A 26,089-nucleotide genomic window follows, 5' to 3' on the forward strand; every position below is an offset into this window, starting at 1 on the left:
TGGAGGTGAACTTGCTGCCTAGGTAACCCAGGGGAGGGCTGATAGTGTGGTAATCAATGCTGGTAGAGCAAAAGACATATGCCTGAGGTTCAAGCAGATCATCCTTTTAATTTCCCAAACAGCTCAGTGCTGCTCTCCACTGCCCAGCCTCTGTGGCCTCCTCCAGTCTGCAGGTGATCACCTCCTGTCAGCATTTCGGGGCAGGTGATTCTCTACTGTGCAGCAGTTCTCTGCTGTAATCACTGTTCTGTTATGTGGACAGTCTAAATAGGCCATAGAAGGAGTGAGTTTGCCTCTCTGCACAGTAATGATGTCTGAGAGTAGGAAGAGCAAGGAAAAACACCCTGGTAGCAGTGAGATGGGACTAGAGTGGTCTGACACTGGAAGGGTGGGAAAATGTGGTTTCCACCATCAATCTGGGCTGTTGGGAGCTGCTTCTTCCCATTACTCTGATTTCCGATAGACAGAATCCTTTAGGTCAGAAAAGCCCTCCAAGGTAATTAGGTCCAACCATTCTCCCAGCACTGCCAAGGCCACCACTAACCCATGTCCCCCAAGTACCACACTGACACAGCTTTTAAATTCCTTCAGGGATGGGGACTCCACACTGCCCTGGGCAGCTGTGCCAGGGCTGGGCAACCCTTTCCATGAAGAAATCTTTCCTAATATCCAATCTAAACCTCCCCTGGTGCAACTTGAGGCTGTTTCCTCTTTTCCTGTCACTTGTTACCTGGAAGAAGAGATCAAACCTCACTGGGCTACGACCTCCTTTCAGGGAGTTGTAGAGTGAGAAGTTTCCCTCTGAGCATCCTTTTCTCCAGGCTTCCACTCCTCAGCCTGACAGGGAGGCACCTCTGACCACTGCAGCACATCAAACTCCACTGCCAGCTGGGGAGCAGTGACCCAGGACTGGCTCTGCAGACCTCTCTGACCAGTCTGGCTTTTCAGATCTATCTTCCCTTGTTGTCCCCTCACCTTATTGAGATGCCAGCCAGCAAAAGGATTTCTTTTCTCATGCCATATCCGAAGCTTATAAAATGTGCCCAGATCAGGGAGCTCAATCTATAGAGGGGAAAAAAAGTGCATTATCCATTTCTGTATGTCAGCAAAAGATGCACACAAAGGACAACTCTGAACATCTTTTCAGAGCTAAATCAGAGAGGAGTCAATAACTAAGCCTAATCCCTGCTTGTAGAAGACAAGCCATGTCATTTGCATCACCACCAAACTTCACCTCCAATACAGTAGGTTTTACCAAGGTAAAGATCTCATGCTGATGATTTTCCATGCAGGGTTGAAGCTAATGCCCTGGAAAACAATGCCAAGCCAAATTTACCACTTGCACAAGATTCATACCATGAACTTGTCAGTCTGTCCAGTTTCAAAGTTGTCTGAATTGTTGTCCAGCTTCATCTCATCTGACTTCCCCTTGTCTCCATAAATCTGGAAGAAGATGGTGGCATCTGTCCCTGCATTCTTAATGTCGCTCGTCCAGATCCACAGAGACCAGGGGTTCTCTAGAAAGAAAGGTTCAAGGTATTTGTTTCTAAAAGTAAGTTTTAAGGGTAACCTGGTAAAAAACCACAATTCTCATTATTTCCTCTGATAGGTAGAGAGGGCAGGATGATATGAAAGAAGACCAAGACATTTCCTCTTTTTCTGCACAAACATAATCAGCTGTTACATGACTTAAAGGAATGAGATTGGCTGGAAATACAATTCTGTGATTTCATTTAAAAGAAAATTAGGAAAAAACAAAAATCACCGCTTCTCAGGTAAACCATATTCTTCTCTTATACATTAGTAATAGGGTAATGCAGAGATGTGTTCCATCCCTGTAGTTTCAGTATACTTGTCAAACAGCTCTAGCTTCACAGACCATAAAGCCAAGGAAATATTCAGCTTTCCTTTTGCCAAAGGGAAAGAGTCTCCAGTTACTTGAGCACGGTGCAATGCAGCTCCAGGTAGCCCCTGAACTTCCTAGATCTGTGTCTGGAACAAGGACCAGTACTGTACAGACATGGTATCACCTCATCCTGAGCTAATGAGCCTTCCTGAGACTGCACTAGTTACCCCAGACATGCCTTTTGCAAAACAGGCTGGCTCAGAGGCCACTCAGCTATCCTTAGCCAGGCTGCACCACGTGGGGCAAACACACTCAAGAGCAATGCAAAGATATTTTCCAAAAGTTTTTAAATTATTTAAATGCCTAAATCCCACCCAACTTCAGTTAGCACTTTTTTTTTAATGCTACGTGATGTGCTAAAAGATTGTGGCCAAGCTGCAAATTTTTTCTCTCTTAAGTCTCCTCTTTATTTTAACTGTAAGACCAGCAAGTTTACATTGATTTTCATATGAGAGGGTGGTAGCATATATAGAGGTGACATTATTTCCTCTAAAGAGCCCCTCATCTGCATTCTTTATTGATGATAATGTGTGTTGCTCCTGCAGGCCTTGCAGCACCTGCAGGAGAGGGAACAGCCTTCTTTCCTCACTCAGACATCAGCTGAATTATTAACAAATCTTAATGAGAGAATTCCTAACCCTTTCAGTATGCCTGAGCCCACACCAGCATGGCTTGACCTTCAGAGCCCAGAATGGAATATAAAAATATGATGACATGCATATAAATTAGATTTTTACCGATCTACTCAGTGTTTGACTGTAAAAAAAAAAGGGGGGGCAAGAGCTACTGAAAAAAAAATGAAGGGAAGAGGGAACTCTTAGAAAAAGTTTTGTCCCTGTTTTAATAATATACAAAATGTTCATGACCACTCCTTTCTGAAAAGCACCAGCAGGTTTTATATGAGCAGAAACGAAGCAAAGGCAGTTCTGTGGATTACATGTGATAGAGAAGCCTGGTCTCCCTGGGGAAAAGAGCAAGGGCAATTCAGACACCAGAGACTGCTCTCATCTGTCTGGTTTGGCCTCCCTGACCTCTTGCTGAAGGAAAAGAGGAGTGATGCCTGTGTGGAGGGGAAAACGGGACCTTGTACCAGGATTAAATGCAGATAGAGGGCTGTCAGGGAGAAACCACACAGGGAGAAACATGGGTGAGCTAGGGCAGCAGCTGCTGGGGGTGAACAGGCATTTCCCCAAATGCCCATCATCCTCCTCCTACGGCTCATGGGGCACATTCCCCTGTTTTCTGCGCCTTCACATCAAGGCATCCAGGCAGTCAGGAAATTCTCAGAGCCAGAGCAAATACTCCCCAGGTCACAAACACCAGGGAGGGCTAAAGCTGACACAACAGTTTCCAGCATAACATTCCAGATGAGGAAGGGAGTGAGTGAAAAAAAAACACAAAACAACAGAATAAATACAAGCTACACCCGGAGCTGCAATCTGCTGTGGGAGCAGCTTGGGGATGCTGTGCTGGGAGATGTTTCACCATGGATACCCCAAGCGAGGTTCAGCCCAGCTTTGATCAGCTCTACAGAAAGGGACAGTCCTGTATGCACGGGGAGATAGGCGAGATGACATAATAGGTCTTTTCTAACTCCAAGTCTTACGCTTCTATAATCTGGCAGCTAAAGGTCACAGATTTCTCAAGGCTAATGCTCCCTGTCTATCTCCTGCACTGCAGTGGCAGGGGAATTAGCCTGTCAATAACAATCAGAGCTGATAATAGAGGGTTAAAGGTTGCAGATGCTTTAGCTAAATGGACCGAGTCGGGGAGGCGCAGTGTGGTTACAACACTGACTAACATTTAGATAAAGCTTATTTAAATGAACTGCTGTTTAAGCAGGAGCCCACCCGAAGCACGCGGATTAAGCTGTGTCCATTATCCTAATTAAAAGATTCTGTTTACACACACGCAGGCACTGGCGTAGGCGAGATGGGCAACGATGTGTTTTGCTTGGTGCAAAACCAGCCAGCGGTGCTGGAGCCTGTGTGGATGGACGAGCACGATGAACATGCCCGTGCACTGCTCGGCAAGGCACAGAGCAGCTCCTCCCTGCAAACGTGTGCCATTGCCTCCCTCTACAGAGAAGCCTTCACATTCAGCACCCCTGTGCCTCGGGAGGCACATTTAGTAGCTGGACAGGACTCACACTGGTTATTTCTCTGAGGTCAAGAAGAAAAAAAAGAAGTTGAAGTTAGCAGGAAGAGTTTTGTTTTTCTTCCCGTTTTTTTCTCTCTCTCAGGGTTGTCTTCTTATTGTATTTAGGCTTTGTTTCTATCTCGAACAAGAAAACTTTGCTTCTGTAGTGATAGGAAATGTAGCCTGGCTTGTCTGCAAACATAAGATGGTGGCTGAGGAAGCCACAAGCACAGTGAACCTAGGAAGGCTGACAGGTCTAACCTCTCCCCCTAAGAAAATGAGAGTAATTCTTCAAAATATTGTAGAAGTTTCATTTTAAACTCCCCAAAGCAGGATGCTCAAAGCTGAAGCTCATGCCCCAACATCAGAAGGATGTGCTGCTGCTGGAGTGAGTCCAGAGGAGGCCACGGAGATGCTCCAAGGGCTGGAGCCCCTCTGCTCTGGAGCCAGGCTGGGAGAGCTGGGGGGGTTCACCTGGAGAAGAAAAGGCTCCAGAGAGACCTGAGAGCCCCTTGCAGTGCCTAAAGGGGCTCCAGAGAGCTGGAGAGGGACTTGGGACAAGGAATGGAGGGACAGGATAAGGGGGAATGGCTTCCCAGTGCCAGAGGGCAGGGTTAGATGGGATATTGGGAAGGAATTCCTGTCTGTAAGGGTGGTGAAACCTTGGCCCAGGTTGCCCAGAGAAGCTGTGGCTGTCCAATCCCTGGAAGTGCCCCAGGCAACACTGGGTAGGGCTTGGAGCAACCTGGGATAGTGGAAGGTGTCCCTGCCCATGGCAGGGGGTTGGAATGAGATGGTCTGTAAATATCCCTCCCAACCCAAACCATTCTATGACTCAATGACTCAGTTCACCTCTACTTGACCACGAGTCGTCCCATGTCACTCAGGTGACACTCATGTTGCTTGTGGGACAGGGGGTGATGGTCACAGGAGGCCCTGGACACTTTTACCTACTTTTCAGTCTTTTCTGGCGTAGAGAGACCATTTCATAGAGTTCCCGCTCTATGAGACCATCTCCTTCATCTTCATCCAGCCATTTCCCACACGGGAAGGTTTGCTCAATACCAGTGAATGGGCAGTAAACCACCACCTGGGAAAAGAGATTGGGAAAGTGGGGTTGAATATTCTGCTACTGGCAGCCCCTGGCACCTTGATCCTGAAAATTTAAATAACCAAAGCAGAGACAGAGCTGGAGATCTTGGTCCTTCTCTCAAAATCAGGTTTTCTGGACCAACATGAACAGGACTGGCTGCACAATTCCCAATTTGCAGTACAGTTACAACCCATCTGTCCTGTTATTCCCATTTTTGCAGCAGTACATCAAAAGGGGTCAACCAAGAAGAGGTGAAACACCAGGAGGGGAAGGGAATGGGAGCAGGCAGGGTGGCTGCAGGAGCCAGCCCTGCACCACACCAGTGCACGGCAGGGCTTTGCAGAACACGCAAGATACAAAAAGCCTTCAAACACATTCTAAGCTGACTTTGCTTTCCAGGAAAACTGCATTTCCACATAGCTTCAGGATAGGCAGCTGCCCCCCTCCCTATCCTCCCATCACCTCCTGCTGACCTTGCACATGATCTCACATCACATATTGCCCCACTACCTCCCAGTAACAGCCGAGGTCAGCCACTTCTTGTTGATGGATTGTTTTAGTTTTTTTGTTTTGTTTTTGTTTGTTTGTGTTTGGTTTTGTATTGTTTTGTTAGTTTCTGGTTTTGTTTTGGGGGTTTTGTTTGTTTGGTTTTTTGGGGGGGTGTGTGTTTTTGTTTGTTTGTTTGTTTGGGTTTTCTTTTTTTTTTTTTAATAATTTCTGAGCTCCGGAGCAGCATCTAGAAACTTCAGGGAAGTCTGAATGTAGATGATAACTTTGAAACGCTCAGCACAATCCAAGGCTGCAGTTCTGTCCGGCCCCTTGGGCGAACATCTGAAGGTGCTTTTGGAGCTGAGCAAACAATAATCTCTCTCTTTGTGACTGCAGAGGGGCAATCAACCCAATTAGCGAGTGATTGACTTATGCATCTAATGTGCCTTTGAGGCAATCAGTTACTCCCGTGCATGATGTATAGTATTGACTTGTTAAGTCGTGGATATTGCCATCCAAACAAAAGCAGGTTTATTTATTTATTTTTAAACCGTACTTGGTTGTTGGGGTCAGGTTGGGGTCAGGAGACAATCTGACAGCTGCCTACAGACAAAAAAACTTGGCAGTGTTGGCTTAATGCTGGGATTCCATGACCTCAGAGGTCTTTTCCAACCTAAATGATTCTTCGAGTTTATGATAATTTTAGTCTCACCTTCTCACAGAACCAGCCAGAACTGACTCCACAATTATCATGCCCAATGCTGACCCTGCTGAGAGGGCTGAGAAGAGCAGCTATCTCCACGTTGAAGAGATCTGTCCTGGCACGCTCAAATTCACCTCCTTCCAAGAAAATCTTCCCACTGTTCTTTAAGCCTTTGGAGCCGTGGAGGATTATGTGGATCTTGGAGTTTGTGCCAGCTCCTCTGATATCTCCTGTCACTACAGCCACGTTGTACACAATACCTGAAGGAATTGGGAGAGGAAAGGAGTCTGAGAGTTATGATTTTGATTGGATTTACGTCGGACTCTATTGGTTTCCCACTGGTCTATTTTGACTTTTGACTTAGACAACAGTGCAATGCTTAATTTGTGTTTGTCCCACACATAACTCTGAGAAATACACATCTACCTTCAGACTGTCCAAGAGAAACAGGCTTGGGGTGACAAAATCCCTATCATGTGGCCCAATGGAAAATAATGGGGGGGTTTTATTCACCATGTGGTGATAATTAGGTGAAGAAAGGCAATAAAACTGAATTGGTAACTGAGTAGTTTGATTTTGAGAGACACCAAGCACTAAATGTGTCAGGGAATGCTGAGAGGATGGAAAAGTGTTGCTTTAAACAGTGGTGGTAAGATCTGCAGCATCACAAAAATCTGGAAACTTCAGCAGTTTATAATGCTGCTGAAGCCACCAGGACCTCCATAGTCACTGTGAGAGCCCAAAGTTCTCAGCAAAACAAGGTTTGGGAGAGATACTAACCCAGCTGGAAGAAAGAAAAATATTTCTGAAGGGAAGCCAATATGCATAAAAGTGTCCTGTTTGGTTTTCTGGGGTTTTTTTCCTAGCTCAAACTGTTGGTCTAAGAAAGAAAACACTTCTTCCTACAACCTTACCTCTCAGAAGGCTCATAGGCAAGCACACCGTAGACCTGTCTCATGGCACCATGTAGACACCTAAAACACTCTAACAATGTCTTAGGGACCATGTATAAAACAGTTGGGGCCCAAGCTAAGTTCTTTGATTAAATCAGCCAGAAATTTCAATAGGGACTTTGGATGAAGTAGAAACATCAGAACTCACTCTCGTCTGAATTATCCTTCCTTTGAAATTTACATTAAAAACTTGACTCAAGCATGCTTTACTATTGGATAAATCTTCAGCAAAACTCACGAGAGCAGGAAAAAAGAATGCACAGTCATGAATGGTAAAAAATAAAGGAAGCTTTTACTGAATGAATTACATTTCTGTTTTATTTCCCATCTTCCCTAATTTTTCTTAAAGAGCATCCTGAAGTCAGGAATCTGCACCCAGACCACTTTTCTCATGCACATGCAGGGGAAATACAAGGACTGCAGATGTTGAAGACCATGCAAGGAAGTAAAGAACAGCTGTTACATGCATGGTCAAAGTGTTTGCCTTTATGCTAATAAATAAATAAATACAGGCAGAACACTATCCAAATAATCTTCTGCCTTGTGGTCAGTTCTTTTGTTGACTTTACGTGCAAGTTTCTTTTAACAGAGACATAAATTTTGGTTGTCTTTGCTTTAATCATGCTGGATAATAAGAAAGACTGATTTAGGGATCAGCACTGCCTTTCTCGTTTTGTAAAAGTATGTGTAGTTCCCCAGACAAGAACATGAAGTACAATATTCGCTACTGTGTGGCACACTGGTGACTGTGGAAATAGCAAACCACTCCCTAGAAACTGGTAAGAGACTTGCTGGATCTTTCATCCTCTGCCCATCAGGCCCTTATCCAGGTGCCTCGGGTGATAACCCAGCTTGTAGGTCCTGCAAAGCTTCACCAATAAGACACAGAGGTGGGAAATAAGGTGGTAATTCAGGGATCCTTGTACAAAACATCCTGCTACCAGCAGATGGTTCACTGCCGATCTCCCTAAGCATAAGGCATTCAATCTTCTCAAGAAAACATGGCTAATAGCATTAACTTCCCATTTCCCACCACAGATTCAGCCCACGAATTTACCTGTGGCTTCGGTGCCCCCAACAAGAATGTCCCTCTGGATTTTTCCATCGTCTTCATCTAGAGCAAACCAGCGTCCGACTGGGAATTCGTACACACACTTATTGCCAATGTCCTCGATGATCACCTGAGAGAAAAAAGAAACAGCACTTTGGAAAATAAAAATAAAAAAAAAGGAAAAAGCAAAGGTGTTACACGAGGGGTGGAAGAAGAGGAGCAGCTTAATGTACATGCTCTGACCTGGTATTTAACACACTCAGTACTCGAGCAGATCCCTCTCCATTCCCTAAATTAATACTGATACAGTTTCAGACAATCAGTGAGTAAAAAACCAGCTTTTTCCTTTTGCTTTTTTTATCCAGTGAACCCACTCTGCGGTGTACGAGACCAGATGTCTCTGCTATCAAGACCAGCTGGTTGGCCTGTCTTCCCTCTCTCCAGAGCATGTTTGCTGGCTACTCTTCTCCATCAGCTGAGCGACAGCTCTTTGTTCTGCCTTGGGAACAGGCTGTGTTCTTTCTCTCTGCTTTGGGACCTTGTTATAAAATAACACCTAGGAGTTCCAAGGCAAATCAAGACCATCAGATCAGCTCGTGTGACCTAGTAACATCACTTTATCCCGATCAGTTATTCCAGGATGGAACCATTGCAAAGGCAGCTGCGATACCCTGTGGTAGGAATAGCTTCTAATTTGGAGGGATTTGGCTCTTTGGACCACCAATGAGGTGGAGCTGTGCAAGCATCATGAAGTTCAACCAGGCCAAGTGCAAGATCCCACACCTGGGTTGGGGCAATTCAAAGCACAAACACAGGCTGGATAAAGAACAGATCAAGAGAAGCCCTGGGGAGAAGGTCCTGGAGGGGCTGGTGGGGGAGAGGATGGACACGACCCAACCTAGAAATATCTGTGCCCTGGACTGATCCCACAGCATGGGCAGCAGGGCAGGGAAGGATTCTGCCCCTCTGCCCCCTTGGCTGAGACCCCCCTGCAGAGCTGCCTCCAGCCCTGGGGAACAACAGCACAGGGACATGGAGCTGCTGGAGAGAGTCCAGAGGAGGCCACGGAGATGCTCCGAGGGCTGGAGCCCCTCTGCTCTGGAGCCAGGCTGGGAGAGCTGGGGGGGTTCCCCTGGAGAAGAGAAGGCTCCAGGGAGACCTGAGAGCCCCTTGCAGTGCCTAAAGGGGCTCCAGGAGAGCTGGAAAGGGACTTGGGATAAGGGTCTGAACTGACAGGACAAGGGGGAACGGCTTCTCACTGCCAGAGGGCAGGGTTAGATGGGATATTGGGAAGTAATTCCTGGCTGTGAGGGTGGTGAGGCCCTGGCACAGGTTGTCCAGAGAAGCTGTGGCTGCCCCATCCCTGGAAGTTGGACAGGGTTTGGAGCAACCTGGTCTGGCAGAAAGCATCCCTTGCCCATGCCAGGGGGTTGGAAATAGATTATCTTGAAGGTCCCTGTCAAACCAAACCATAAGATTCGGTGATATTTTAATAAAACAAGCCAGGGAACAATCTTCCCCCTTAACACTAGATGGTAGTTTTTTGCACATTCTGCTGAGGTGTTTCTTACTAGTATCTTCTTCTGGGCTCCTGAAGCCTGCCATAGATAGAGCTACTGTAGCAGAGAAGAGTACTGAAGAATTTCGGTAAGAAGAGAAGAAATCAAAATCTCTATTCCCCTGCATGGCTTATGCCTCAGAGGGAAAAAAAAAAATTCGCTATTGTGGATAGAAAGCCCTTGACACTTTTCTCAACAAACAGGGAGAATCTGAAATCTGTCTTTTCGGATAAATTTATGAAGCCATTCTTTGGAAAACAGAGCTTCCCCTCCTGTCACTCATCCCACACCGTGCTGTTGCCTGTAGCATCACTGATTCTCGTTGTGCCTCCGTAGACATCAGCGTCTGCCAGGGCTGGGGTTGTCAGGATGAGAGAGCAGTGCTGTGCTGGAGTGTCAGAGAATAAAATAGACGAGGTTCAGGAGAAATATCAACACTCTGATTCCTCTCTACCAGCTGATCCTCTCTGGGTTCCTTCTAATGGGTTTATTCATATATTTAGAGGTGGAAAACCATCTCTGAGGATAAGCCACGCTGAAAACACAAGAAACTTGAGAACAGGTTCATTCAGGAGTGAGAACATTAGAGCCTCCAAGTATTGGAGCAACTCACACAAAACCATCTACCAACAGTAGACAATAACTGAGATATTTTAGCTCAGTTCTCTGAACTTCCAGATGAATTTGCAAGCTAAAAGTTGCTTTCCACTTAATCACAAACATCTTGGAGGCTTGTGGCAGGGTTAACGTGTTGGCTGCAAGTCATCGCTACTCCAGGCTTAGGGACTTAGCAAACTCACCAACATTAAAAAACATGTCACGTCACCTGTGACGTGAGAATGAGGTTCTTTTTCCGTGCTTTTTTCCCCTCACTGTCTGTTACACTGAGCACAACTGCTCTGTTTTTCATTTCTGCTTTTTTCAAGGACAACCAACATCATAACTTTTCCTGCATTGTATGGTGATGGTGGAAAAGCATGTACTAATATTTGCATTTGTAATCCATCAAACTACTCTCTTACCTAGGATTTACAAATCTGGGGTGAGATCTTCTGTGGATTAAAGCCAGCTATGTTAAACTACACCAGCAGAGAAAAGAAAATGAGACGAGGGAAGAGTCATAGATTTCTCTTTTTAAAATACTCCTTCAACCATTTCACTAAAAGCTGTAATACCTTCCTACCTTATAGCAGCAGATTAAAATGAGCAGGAAAGAGGAAGAAAGGGATCTTTTGCTGTGCCAGTGACAAATCACTTAAACTTGGCCAAGCTGTAAGTCTGCAAATTTCCAGTGTGAACAGACCCAACAGATATTTCTTAGACTCTGGTATCTTTATGGTCTTGGTAATGAGTTAAGTCAACAGAATGAGAGGGGGCTTGGAGGCCCTGGCTTGGAGAATTCATCCTCCTTGGTCAAACAAACTGCTGTGATTGAGACAGGACCTGTGCCAGTGTTTTACCACCTTCATTATAAAAAAAAACAAAAACAACTTCTTCCTTATGTCTAATCCAGATCAGCCCTGTTTTAGTTTGAAACCAAACTACCCAACTGGAATTCTAATTGCCCAATTTGAATCTGCTGCACCTGGTTGAGATGCACCATGCTGGCGCACACCAGGCTGCTGCCAGCGCTTCATCAGCCCTCTTTGCTCTGCTGAAAAAGCAAGTCCTGAAGAGGGAACTTCTGGAAAGGTGAAAACTTGATTTGTGACTCTCTCAGTAACTTGTATCACCAGCAATTATCCTTACATTTTCTTGGTACCAGACCATCGAGAGGGTAAGTGGGATATTTTGACCCCTGGCATGCTTATATTGAATTTCTCATGAGTAACTAACCTTTGCAAGGAACCAGCCAGCAGAGCCTCCCTTGTTATTATGCCCTATATTAATCTTTCTTAATTTTCCCAGATTTGGAGCATCAAGTGTGAACTTGTCCTCTGCTCCTTTTTCGAAGTTGTCTTTGTCATTGTCCAGTCTCCTCACACCTGAGGGGGAAAAAAAGATAAAAAATAAAATAAGATTAAACAAACAAATAAACAATATAATAAAAAATAACTCCAAGGAGGAAAGGGTTACTGGCACATGTGTTTGTAAGTAAAGGAATATTTAGGAATATCATCACTGGCTGAATCAAATATTCCCCAGGTATCAGCTCTCTGCAACCAGGATTCAAGGTAAAGGCAGAGGACTTTATATTCTAATAAAAAGGGTACCTTTTCTTGAGCACACAAAAGACCAGGATTTCCATTCTAATGTCACAGTTACTTACAGCTCTCAGAGCTTTCAGAAATATATATCCAGATGGCTCTTAAATCTTTTTTTTTCTTTTTTCTTTTTTTTTTTAATATCACCACATTTCCCTTTTATTTTTAATGTCTTTGAAAATCTCCAAACTGTTCAGAAAAAAGGCTTTGGTCACAAGCTGCAGATTTTGACATTTCAGGACACGGAATTCTTTGCTGCATCCGACAAGAAGGATTTCTTTTCAAATTAGGACCCAGCCAGGGCTGTTGGCTTTTTCCTGATCTCACAGGAGTCTGCCTTTATGAAAAGTATTAAAGCTCTGACTCTGGTTTTAGCCAACGTTGTTCCTGTGTGAGTGATGCTGTGAGTGGGATTGAACCCACCCAAGGCACCAGTGCAGGGAAAAGTGTCAGTGGGCAATTCATCCCACTTTCCGTAGAAGGCAATGAATCATTTTCTAGGGGTGTTATTTCTTTGTGTAGATATGACAGAGTGCCAGGACAACCAGCTTAGATTTAGACTCCCACTTTTGGATGTCTTCAGTGAGATCAGATGAATCCCCTTGTAAAAGTCTGGAGGATTAATCAAGGATGAGCCCCATCCACTAGGTTTCATCATCTGTTCAAGGATACTTGGCAGACACAATATCATTATTTCTTGAATTTGATAGAATAGGTGCAGTGTAGAAGTGAGAGAATATTTGCTCTCTGGGTCTCCAGGAATTTCCACCCACTTTTCTCCATGGCCCCAAGAGTTTGGTTCAGGCACATATTTTATTATTTTTCAGTTAAAAATATTTTTTAAATGACTAATTTAATGTTTCTAGGCCACTTTTGTAAACAGTCTACATAAAAAAAATAAAAAAGCTAACACCATTGATTTAAAGCCGACTAACAGAAACCTTGGTGAGATTATTTTTCCAAATGGCCAGGCAGGCTCAGCCCCAACATTTGCCACACAGAAGGGACATCATTACCCATTCAGGGACCCAGAAAATGAGACACAGAGCTCTTAATGCATGCACTGTAAATACACATTCGTGTTGGATGCTTAAGTGGACTGGCACTTCCTCCACTGCTTCCCGCTGGTGGTTTATGCTGCATTTTCCCAGGGTTTGGGTTTTTTAGTGGTAGGTAACTTCAGTCACAGCCCAGCCATGAGTGCTGCACTGCAGTCGCAGCTTCCAGTGGATGTGGATGTGAGAAGCTCCAGAGCTAAAACCACCATTTGTTGTGCCTTTCACTCAGCCAAATTATTCCGCGCTTGCCACATCGCCTTTGTGAGTTGTTCAGATCACGGTCCTGCAGAGCAGGAGGAAATATTTTAGGAAATTATTTGCATTTGAATACCTGTGTCTCCTTTCTCACCGAAGATGTTAATGAAGACATCTGCATCCGTTCCACTGCCGCTGACTTCACCAGTGAAAACCCGGACCACGTACTTATTGACTGCAAGGAGAGAGGCACAAATCACAATACATTAATAACTCAGCAGGTTGATACAGAACATAATGTCACAAAGCAATTCAGGCTGGGCTGATACTCTCTCGAAAGCTTGTCTGAACGATGGTTCTTGGAACACCGACCCTCTTCTCCGTATGAGGAATAAAATCCATAGGTAGAACTCTGACACTGCATGTTCACTGCCCAGGGCAAGAGCACAGATCACCCAGTTCCTGGCCTTGACACTGAAAGGTGAAGTAGATGAGAAAGTGAAAATCTTCATGTTGATAAAAGGGCATTAAATGAACTCGGACCTACACACAAGCTTTGCTTTCTCCAGATGTCAAGGAGTTACAGAGTTACAGAGCCAGCTGTCTGCCCAAGCTCAGACCTGACCCCTCTGATCCCAGTGCTGTCCTAGAGCTATTTCTGCAGTTTAGTTTATATTAAGCCTGGCTGGTGACAAGTATTTCGAGGAAATAGCAGTGTAGTGATAGAACAAGGAGTAATGGAATCAAACTGAAAAACAGGAAATTCAGATCAGATATACTGAAGAAATTCTTGACTGTGAGAGTGGTGAGGGGCTGGCACAGGTTGCCCAGAGAAGCTGTGGCTGCCCCATCCCTGGAAGTGTCCAAGGCCAGGTTGGACAGGGCTTGGAACAACCTGGAAGGTGTCCCTGTCCATGGCAGGGGCTTGGAATAATATAATCCTTCCAACCCAAACCATTTTCTGGTTCTATGATTCTGTGAAAGGTCAGTCACTGCATGAACACAAAAATGTGAAGGTGGCCACCCTGCTGAGTTTAAAAAAAAAATTAAAAAATCCAGTCTTTTTCATTTTATGGGGAAACAGGAGTAAATCCAAGGAGCTGTGACACCGTGAAGATACATCATGTGTGGCAAAAAGCAACACAAAACCCCTGTGGGTGAGCCAGACCACAAACACTTCACACATGTCATGTCCGTGCCTTTGAAAAGCAAGTTCTTCAGATGGATCAGGGTGGGACTCACTTTGTTCCCAAGGACAGCCAGCGAGAGCTTGGCTTCTTCTGAAACCAATGACAAAACTCCCATGACCTTCAGTGTGACTTTATTTGGGCCAAATACAAGCAAATTTCAGAATCTACCACCCAAGTCTACCTGACCACCTTGCTCCTCCAGGCAAACAGCCGTGACAAGCATCTGGTGCTGTATCTTCCATGAAAAACCAGTGCTGGAGGCAGACAGCAAGACACAAAAGAAAACTGATGAAAAGGAATGCAAAATCTACAGCTGAACAGTACATGATCTCATATATGCCCTCAACAAAGTCTCTGTTACTGAGCCCTGGGCAGCTGACACTGAAAGCTCTGTGCTACTTCAGCTCTTTATTTCTGAGTCCCAGACACTCTGTTCCCATGAAAGGGTCAAATGCACAGGTCTCCTCACACACACATCCTTTGCAGAAACAAAACCTTCTGCACCACAGAATCATTAAGGCTGGTAAAGACCTCTAAGATCTTCAAGTCCAACTGTTAACCGTGATTCATGATTTGCAACTCTTTTCCCTTTGGCAGGTGCAAATTTAGGGGAAAACCTTCTCTGGGCTTCCCAGCCAACTCCAGAAATGGATTCCCTCGGGAGCCATGGAATATCACAAACACCGGGTTACCACTCCCAGAACGGGTCCCCCACCTCCTCCACCATAACCAGTGCATATTAAAAATTATTCTAAAGGACAGCAGACACTTTGGTGCACATGCTCCTGCTGAGGCAGAGGATGTGAGAGCAAACATAGGAGAAGTGGTTGTTGGACCATCCCCTGAATTATAATGACGCTCGCAGCTCCCAGGGTGAGGTATACAAAAGCAGAGCTCAAACAGAAGGGAAAATCACCTGTCACAGTTTAATGACTGTGCTGGGAAAAGGCTGAAAATCGAGCTGACATCCTTGGCGCCCCATCGCAAAACATGCCATTGCAAATAAAATAATAACGATAAAACTGCAATAAATACTAAATAACAGGAAAGAGGAGGACAGATCCAGGCTCAGACAAGGGAGAAAGCGCCTTAATGATTCTCTTTAACTCTTTTGCTTCAGTTCACAGAGCTCTAACAACCTGCTAGAGCTGTACTGACACCAAAAGAGTTCATTTGCATTAGCCAAGGATAGAGATGGTGCAATTTACAGCTCCCACTTGGCCACTAAGCTGCTCTAACTAAAACTGACCCACTATATGTTGAGACCTTTAATTACAGACCACATTTTTCCAGAAGCTTTGCTCCTTACACCTCCTCTAGAATATTTTTTTCTCATGTCAGCGATTAATTTTCCACTCCACTTTTCAGGAGCCAGAAGAACTTGATGGGATAAAAGGATCCTCAAAAGGACAAGCAACAGTAGCCCAACTTAGATTGCCCTTGTAGGATAAGGTCTTATGCCTCTTGAAATACAGACCAGAAGGATGCCTGAATGCATGCAGAGCATCAAGGAGGACATGCAGAGATCAAGTCCATGAAGAGCACTGAGGAGCAGCGACCAAACACAGGGCAGGGAGGACACCTTGTACAGCTTCTGCAGAAATAACGTCTGGTCAGCAAGAAAACCATTGGTAAAACTATTTGCCAGACCAAACACCTTGAAAGGTTTCTCAGCATGGCTGTATTTCAAATCTAAGGTACAGAATGATATCCTCTGACAACCTGCTCGGAACACTAAGTGGTCCCAAGGGCTCTATATACACACATGGAGTGTCAGCACAGAGAGCCCGGTGGCAGAGCTGATTCCTGAGACCACAGATGGGTTATTTTGAGCTGGTGGCAATCACAGGGCACTGTGCTGTGAGGGGTTTATGTTGCCCCCTAAAATGTAAGCAAGGCTGGGGTGCAGAACATGTGCTGGCAGGCCCGTTCTCCGTGCTGATGTGTTTCCATGGGCAAAGCTACTCCAAGAGCACTAGAGGTCCTTGGCAGAGGTTATGGCACGTCCCTGCTTCACAGACTATGGGATCACACCTAGCCTCTGCTCATCAGGTTTTCCCTTTAATTTTTTTTCACGTTTACAACTATGAAACTGTGCAGTGTAGCTTGACCCCATACCTGGGGTCAGGACCTCTCAGGTCTGCATACAGGAAAATCGTCAGGAAGAAAACAAGCTCAATCCTGAGCCACACTGAATTTTTGCCAGAACTCTCTCCCTCTCTAAGCAATTCAACACTCAGTTGCAGCAGGGAGAGGAGCATTTCATGCTGCTCAGGGGTCCTTTGCTTTATACATCAGCACATCTTACAGAATGACGTGGTGGATGTGAAAATTTAAACAGAAAGGAAAGCTACCTCTCAAAAAAACAGTGAGGATTCAGCTGCTAAAAGCATGCAAGAAAAAGCTCTCACTGCAGCCAGGCAGAGATCTGGCTTAAGTCAAGCATTCTTCATTTTGAGCATGGGTGGATGTTGCTCCCTATTCTTTAAGCCCTTAGCAGCAGCATCTTTTCAAAAATACTGACTTGGCTTTTTTTTTTTTTTTTTGTTAATTTCAATACATGGCTCTGACTTCATCTGCAAAACGGGGATCAAGATGTTGCCTGGATATCTTTTTTCCTGAATGCTTCTCCTAGCACTGTGAACATGCAAAATGCTAATGTAAAAGCTGTGCCTCCATCAAGCAGTGCAGGCTCACTGCAGCACAGGCACGGGGAGGGGAGCTTTCCTAGGAGCAAAATTAGCAGCTTCAGAGGCACGAACTGCAAGATGCCAAGAGCAGAACAGCTAAGAAAAATCAGTAGGAAGAGCAGTAGCTATTTTCTGCTGTCTTTCCTCTTCCCATTGCAACACAAGTGTAAATGCCCTCTGTGGTTGGAGCACCTTCCTTCTCTTTACAGTTGGGTGTCTGCTCCACTAAGAGACAACTCAGCTCCCTCTGACATCTCTCATCCAACACACTGACGCAGACAAAGCTGTCCCAAAGAAGCATTTGAAGGCATTGCCAGGATGCCATCCCTGCGAAGCAGTGGGGCGGCACTGATGTAACCCCACTGCATTAATTTAGCAGAGGTGTGACAGTCGATCAGCTTGTCTGTTACTGATTAACTCAGCCTCAGCTTCTCAACAGCGAGGAGGAAAGGTTAATCTCGCACTGTGGGCTGGAGTCAGGCTCTCTCCACACGAGACCCAAGAGAATTATTTTTGCGAATGTGATGCACTCCCAGTGCTGCTCCTGGGGGGCAAAGGGAATGGGGCTGCTGCTCTCCTGTCTCCCAGTATTCCCCATCCAGGCTGTTCCCAATGCCATCCCGATGAGCTGGGTGCAGCACTAGCCCAGCATATTGCTCAGAATCTTTTTATCCAGACCCAGCACCCCTGGGTGCTCCTGTGCAGCCTCCGTCCTGCCCCCAGCCATGGAAAACACGTGGATATATCCCAGTCAAATCCTTCCACCTGCAAGGTGCAGGTGACTGTTCAGCTGTGTGATATTCATCTGTTAATGCCATTTATTTAGCAATATGATATCATGGTCACTTGAACCACCATAGGATGCGATTGCCTAAAGAAATCCTGTAGCTACTGTTATCTGGGGCATTAGATAGGGTGTTTACACACAGTCTGCCGAGTTTGTAGCAGCAGAAGCAGGAGATTTGGGCAGGAAAACAAAGTCGTCTGTGCTTCATTACCTAGCGTTATCACCTCTTGCAGGGCACAGTGAATTCCCAGCTAGACAGCCCTGCCTACCTGCCGTGTGCACGACCTGCCACGGAGCAGGGCAGCCCCCCAGCATCCAATATCTGAGAAATGCCACGGCCCTCAGAGGCAAAACACTCAGCGTTAAAACCAGGGATCTAAGCCATGGGCAGCAATGGATTCTTCTCATAGGGCAACTTTTAGCAATTATCCTTCTGTTTTCACAGTGCTTCAAAGAGTGGCAATGTTTGAGATCCATTCTCAGCTGCTCAGCACTGAGCAGGCAGATTTGGGAAGGCGTGGAGGTGGGGGAGAGGCACTGCCACTGTCTCTGAATTGCTGCTGGAGAAGAAATACTTTTGTGGTTAGTGTGAAAAGTGAAAAGAATTGTTGCTAGAGGGAGAGGCAGCAGCTTGAATCTGTAGACCAGGTACAATTTCAATCTGAGTCTGCCACAGTCTTCTTGCAGGAGCTCGGGAAGGTGGTTTAACATCCATATGCTTTGGTTCCTTGATGTCAGATCGAGTCAGTCATTCCATCCCACCAGGAACTTTCTGACAAAATCTCCTCTTGATGGAAAGGACTAACTTGTTAAAATGGGAGCTCATTTATACCACTGGTGACAGCATGTTCCTCAGTGACAGAGTTCTTGGTCAGAGCAGCCTTAAAATGTCAGACAGCCTATGGTTAGGGCACGAAGCTGGGGCCTGGCCTCCCAGCACGCTTGGTTCACAGCAAACATTTGAGTTTAGTTCTTGTCTGTCCTGAGAGAGAGCCCATCCCACCAGGATAAGACCTCCTCTTCCTAGATGAGCTTCTGCTGACCTGGTGGAGGTGCCCTGCTGCTTTTCCATGTCCAGCAGTCGAGTCTCTGCAAACACAGTAGAGGGGGAAGCTCACCCAGCCTCGATCATTACACCTCTCTCTGACACGGTAGCAGGGACCCTAGAGATAGCCACACAGAGCAAAACATATTGAGCACCTAAAACAAACCCTGCAAAAGCAGTGGAGCCCTGCTGAGCTCACCAGCAGCCAGATCTGTCTCAAAATCATGTCCTGCGCTTGCACAAAGCAATCTGCACACAGATAAAGAAGACATTTTTCCCCATCCTGGAGAACACTGAATTCAAAAGGTTGGTTTAGAGCTCAAAAGTAATTAATGTCTTTCAAGGGTAATTGACAGCTGCCTTTATTAATGAGCTGTGCCTTCAGAGGTGGGGAACAGCTCCTTTAACCAGGGGTTTGAACTGGAAATGCAAGTTACAAGCACACCTGGAGCACAGGGGATGCTGAATAAGGAAGAGTTTTGCACTGGACAGGGCTCTGAGCAACCTGATCTAGTTGAAGATGTCCCTGCTCATTGCAGGGGGTTGGATTAGATGGTCTTTAAAGGCCCCTTTTAACCCAAATTCTATGGCTTTTGGCCATGACCACCTCAGCCAAAACACCTTGTTAGCAAGCGAGAAATGCTGAGGAGCCTCTGGATGCCTCTGGGGTGCCCATATTTAGAGACAGCACCAAGGATGGCGTGGCCCTGGTTCAGCATTTCTTTATGCTCATAAGAGCTCTGTAAAAGTGTCTTCTTAAGAGATACTATTGCTGCCACCCAAGAAGGCCACAACACATGGGAGAAAGAAACGATTCAACAAGTGTTCAGACAACGCTCTCAGGCACATGGTGGGACCCTTGGGGTTGTCCTGTGCAGGGACAGGAGTTGGCCTTGATGTTCCTTGGAGGTGCCTTCAGACTCAGGGTATTCTGTGACCCTATGACAAGAGAGTTTGCTCTGTTGAGTACTGCACCACCTTCAACCTCTGCCTTGTGCCCCTCCCATGATTAACTCCTGCACTGAGCCTCCCCACCCAGGCCAGAGACTGTGGGATTCAGCTCCGTTTTCTGTGGCTCTGATGTGGAATCAAAGTGTGCATCAAAACAGTTAATGTATTAGGATTCAGCCTGGATCATCCCTCTGCAGAGCCTGTGAGAGGCAATCTACCACATGCAGGAGGCTTTGCTTGTAGGATATGCTAAACTGATGTTCCTACTGCGACTTCAAAGGAATGATGACTTTTTGAAGTGAGCTTTAAATGACCTTGCTCAGGAGACAATAGTGGTTTAGCTGCAGAAGCAGGGAGCTTAGCACAGGGGCAACCCACATTGTGACAGCAGTGCAGAAATCCTTGTTCATCTAGTTCTCCAAGATTTATCGTTATTTTGCATTAGTTCAGCCCCAGGGTGGAAGCTCATTAAAGAAAAAAAAATAAAACCAACAAAACAAAACCAACCAAATAACAACAACAACAACAAAAAGGCAGACATTTCACAAAAGAAATTATCTGTTTTCTGCTTTCCCCAGGTCTCGTATTATCAAAACTGTAGAAATCACTGAAAATATCCTCTTGGGTTAAACACTTTTGCTCAGAAATAAGAGTGAAATAATTTTACAGTATTGTTAAAAACCTTATCATTGTCACTGTATTTAAGTCTTGCTTTGAATAAATCATATCTTTTTTAAAAGTTACTCTATTTCAAAACTGATAGCTGAATTAATTTCCATATATAGACATAATTAGTCAAAATTATCCCACGTCTTCACAAACGTGCTGTACTGTCTGTTTTGTATTGGGTACACATAGATCTATACACCAGCCACACACAGAGATGTCTCATGCCTCTTCAAAATTCTTTCTCTTGAAACATGAAGTCCTCGATATGAATTACAAATCTCTATTTCCATCCCATTTCAGAGCTCTGTGCATCCTGTCTTCCTTGTGGTTTACAAGTCACTAGTGTTTCTTTTTATTTCTGTATTTCAATTTCTCTTTCCTTTTACCCATCTTTAGAGATAAAACAACAGGCAAAAAAGTACATTACAAGTAAAATGTCCATAGCTGCCTCATTTTGGACACAGTGGTATAAGATGGGCAAAGTTTGCAGGGAGAGTAAAGTGCTTATGAGACCAACTGGAGTATTTTTGACCAAAGATAAAAGACATTTCTGGATACTCAGTATGCCAGATAGCATGACAATTTTTTTCCCCAGTGTTATCAATGGGGTGGTAAAAGATATTACTCCCTCTACAAACCTTGTTTATTGAATGCTTCAGCATGCAGCAAGGCCTCATCCTTAACACAGAGAGTATTCACCATTACTCAAAAGTAAACAACTCATATTTATTTCATAAATATATTTAGCTGCATTTTCCTGGGCTGATTATACACTTCCAGTTCTCAATGTAAATAAAGATGAATTTTGATGAGCAGGTAACACTTATTAATATTTCATTCCCTCTCCTTCCACTTCTATGTCCTCAGAAATAATCTCTTTTCATTTTTCTGATCATGAAAGTTTCCAAACTGTGAGACCTCATTTTGAAACACGACCCTGGGAATCATGAAATTATTTAGGTCGGAAAAGCCCTCTAAGATCAACAAGTCAGGCTGTTCCCCCAACACTGCCAAGGCCACCACTAACCCGTGTCCCCACGTGCCACATTTACACACCTTTTAAATCCTTCCAGAGATGGGGGCTCAGCCACAAGCCCAGTTCTCCAAACCTGTTGTTTTATAAAATGAGGTTGCAAAGCCCACAGGGCATCGTCGACTGGTGCCTCACACCTCAAATGCTGCCCCTTACCAGAGCTTCTACCACTGCTACGTTATGGAGAAATATTGGCCACAGCTCCACTTGGGATCCAGCCCAGCCCTTAGGGACATGCACATCCCATGGCAGCAGGAAGGACTTGGCTGAGTGTTTCCTCAAGCCACAGCCAGGTCAATGCCTCATAAGCCTTCAAGTCAGCCAACAGCAAAACTCTGGACAATGAACTGTGAAGTCTTAGCACAGGCCTCCTTCGCAGAGGAAAGAAATAACACAGCTCACATTCCCAGCTCAGATATATGAATTTTGGGTCCTAGTGGATTTAGAAACCTCAGAGAATACCTGGAGTATGTTAACTCTATGTGTGCTTGCATAGGTGGTTTCAAATGCACAGTGGACAGAGAATTCCAGCACTGGCTGCTTCTTCAAATGCACAGATTGCCTTCATAAAGCCTGCACTGACTGCCATTCCTGCCTTCAAAGGAAACTGTTCTGTGGCTCTCTCTGTGTCCATGGTCTTCCCCTCCGATCCACCATGAACACAAACTATCCCACTCTCCTTGGGTGATCTCATTAACTCTGCCCCAGATGAGGGCAGGCCTGTGATTCAAGGAAACTTTTGAAAGACTAATGGATTGGGACTGACCTGCAACTTGATCATCTGAACTTCTGTCATTTGTAATTACGATAAATGTTGTTGTAATTTTTTTTTAAAGGCGAGACTTCCCTCTGCCTGCACAAGCACACAGGGACATTTCACCACTCATCTGCCTTAACTGGGATCCAGTTCCCAGCTGCTCATTGTGATCCTACAGCCATTACCCTTGGGACATATCCATGCAAACTCTCAGATGCATCATATATCAACCCCTAATCAGGCCAGAACTGACACAGCCAGCAACCTTCCAGTTCAAAGCACGTTCTTGTGAAGGCAGAAATTTCATGTCTGCCTGCAAAGGACCATCCAGACTTAGCCCACAGCTACACCTGATCTAATCTTGTGATCCATTTTTTATGTAATAACAATAAAAACCAATAGGTGACCGATTCCCAGCACAGTTAAATATGGGAAAATTAAACATAACAAAACTGTGTTGGGCTCTCCCATCCTCAAGGTCAAGTTGTGCCACATGTTGTGCTCCCACGTGTGCTCCTCACATTCATTATTAACAGACCAAATAAGACTAAACTTTAACCCAAAAAAGAAGGAGTTCTACAGTTTGAGGTCACATAAGCAGTTCTGTCCTACTGGGAATAGGCAGCCTTGAAAGAGTTTGACATGAGCTGCTGTCCCATGCACATTTATAGCCCATCATGTCCAATCCTAAATAATTTCAGGCTGCTGATGCCCAAAAAGCCAGAGGGAAATCAGTCCTTCTCTCCCAACTTTATTTGCGACAGGCAGGTTGCAAAGACTTGAGAAAAATTTCACAGGTTAGTGTAAACTGCAATTGCACAGAAGACTGAATTTGTTTTCAGCTCTCTGTGCTCTTAAACATGATTTTAAGGAGTGCGCGAACATCCCCTTTGTAAATGAATGATCTCATAGTAAAGGGCACGTACAGAGAATTGTTTGATTAGAGAGAGGTTTCAAGGGAAATCAAGAACAGCCAATATGTGTTTCCCTTGTTCTGAGGATAGCTGGAGGTCACACTGCAGAGAGCCCAGACTAACCTCAACCAGCTGAATAACTGCCTGTGCTCACCCCAGAGAAAAGACCGTCCATGGATAGACAACTTATCATCTAACCCGGCCAAACCTCAGCTTCTTTTATGAATCAGGACACAATTCAGCCTCGCAAAAATATTTTAGCATTGTGTCTTGAGAAACTCTCCAATCCACCTGAAGACCAACTCTCAGGACTGCCTGCTTTCCAGCTGGATGATAAAAAGCTGTACCCATCACACACAGGGATGGAGAAAAGCTCAGGCCTCGTGTCCCACTTGCAACAGAAACAGAGCCAGCGAAGTCCAGACAAATGAGAGTCACCATGGAATGGGGAGACATGAGGGTCTGTCCACTGAGGGGCACAAATGATTCATGACCAGTCTGGTTCATGACCAAGCTGTGTCAGGGGAGGTTTAGATTGGGTTTTGGGAAAATTTCCTCATGGAAAAGGTTGTCCTGCCCTGACGCAGCTGCCCAGGGCAGTGGTGGAGTCCCCATCCCTGCAGGGATTTAAAAGCCAGGTGAATGTGGCATTTTGGGACATGGGTTAGTGGTGGCCTTGGCAGTTGTGTGGGAATGGTTGGACTTGATGATAGAGGGCTTTTCCAACCTAAATAATTCTGTGATTCTGTGGACTGACTCCTGAATCTCATGCACTTTTACATCTCCATTGGGGTCAGTAGATCTTATTAATGCAGCTGCCAGCTATTATGAATGCTCTCCTCCCCCACTGCTTTGGTAGGACATCAGACACCCTCAGAGTGACCCAAAACCCACAACACTCAAAGGAAAACAAGCACCTGGCTTCAGTTTTGAGCCGGTCCTTTGCATAAAGCCTCAGCCACAGTTATACAATCCTAAGGTTTCATAAACTCAAGTGAAGCAGCATAGAGCTGAACAATAGCCCTTCCTTGTAATTAATACCTGTAATGTAAATTGAACCAGGCTGCCAGTAGCAGCTGCTGGGTAAATAAGAATCTGTGACACTATCACTGTCAAAGGGCCATTGGCATATGATGCCACGGATGTGAATACAGGGAATAGAGGATCATTCAAACAGGAACACTTAAAATGTAACCTGTTCTCCTTGAGAAATGTGTGGCACTCTACAGGGAACCTGATGGGAGACATTTTTCTCAGATAAGTAAGTGCAATCACTCAGGCATCTGCAATTGCTAAGTAGCACTACCATTCTTGGTAGCTCTATTTGGATCATGGAAAGTACTTTACTTTTGTTTTTTGAGTATGTGTGTCTGTTTTTTCCATTATATGTTGACTGGTTTTGCTACATATTCTTTTCTGCATTTTTTGATAAGTCCTCTGCTTTTTTCTTTAAATTAACCCCTTCAAAAGTCACAGTCCTGCAGGGATTCTCTGGTTGACCTGTGCCCCTCACCAAGAAAGAGGCTGAGTCTCCCCATAAGCATGGTCTGTTTTGGTCCAAGCACCCTGCAAATATGCTTGAGATGCCTCTTCGACAAAGGAAAAATATGACCAAAAAAAAGCAGTTCATTTTTCTCAAGTCCTAATCCATCCCACACATAGCACAGAGAAGATGCACATCCCAGCAGTGACCTCCAGTTCAAGGGAGGAAGGAAAATCCTCATGAGAAAGACAGGAAAGTTCTCAAGAAGAAGATCAAAAGTGGAGGGTGCTGCAGGAGAGGGAACACAGAAGAAACTTGTTTGATTACCTCCAAAAACATTCCTGACTGTGACAGCAAATACAGCATGAAAGCAAAGCATGTAGCTAAGTTTGGCAGCAACAGTGACTGGGTAGTTTATAAAGAAAAACTAAAGAAAAAAGGGAAACAGTGATTGAAGACACATAGCCAGAAAGGAGAAGAGCATGGCACTGAACACTGCTAATGGGAACACAGACTTAGGAGAGAGTTACTAATCTTTCTTTACAGGCACATAAACCCACCAAGCCACATAATTATTCAGTTATCTAGTGGCCTAGAAAATATTAATATGTAAAGAGTAAACACCATTATTTTAATCCATTGGGAAAAAAAAAGAAACAAACCCCAAACAAACCCGAACCCAACCAAATTTAGGGCAAATTACTTGTATGTACAGAGAAAATCATATCACAATCTCATTTCAGACCTTTACTGATCCAGAGGGAGGCAAATTAATTCAGATACATTTACATTTGCAGCTGACAGTTCACCACAGCACTCTGGGAATGTTTATCTTTCATTAATTATGGTTCAAGGGGAACTGCAACCTGAGATAGCAGAGCTAACCCTCTCCTCTTACAGATTCAGACCTGCCACCTGGAAGGCTTCCAACCCTTCACCCATGGCTCTGGCCCCAGCCCAGCTCCCCATATTCGCATGGGCGGCTGCGGGGCACCCACTGCCGCTCAAAAGTGGGCTCTTCTCTCTGACAAAGGTGGTGAGAACAGATGCCCTTCTAACAAATGCCTGGTTAAACCTTTTCTTTCACCCTCGGGAGACCATCTTATTCGTGTTTATCCCGTACGAAGCACAGAGGAGTGAGCAGTTCATCTATAACCCCAAACCACTTCTCCAGAAGAGCGAGCGCTCAGGACTTGCTGCCTGGCTGGTGAAATGCAAAA

The 26,089-nt window shown here is 45.0% G+C and overlaps 1 protein-coding gene across 1 annotated transcript in view; it reads right to left on the minus strand.

Moving 5' to 3' along the window:
• Window positions 1-26,089, minus strand: part of LOXHD1 (lipoxygenase homology domains 1) — a 149,898-nt gene that overhangs the window by 94,890 nt on the left and 28,919 nt on the right. Inside the window, 7 exon segments of the mRNA XM_027671658.1 lie at window positions 976-1,062; window positions 1,357-1,517; window positions 5,000-5,135; window positions 6,340-6,590; window positions 8,341-8,464; window positions 11,730-11,878; window positions 13,487-13,585. Of these exon segments, the coding sequence (XP_027527459.1) occupies window positions 976-1,062; window positions 1,357-1,517; window positions 5,000-5,135; window positions 6,340-6,590; window positions 8,341-8,464; window positions 11,730-11,878; window positions 13,487-13,585 (1,007 nt within the window).

Source organism: Neopelma chrysocephalum, unplaced genomic scaffold, assembly GCF_003984885.1.
Source record: "Neopelma chrysocephalum unplaced genomic scaffold, ASM398488v2 Primary Assembly neopelma1_97116, whole genome shotgun sequence".
Taxonomy (NCBI): domain Eukaryota; kingdom Metazoa; phylum Chordata; class Aves; order Passeriformes; family Pipridae; genus Neopelma; species Neopelma chrysocephalum.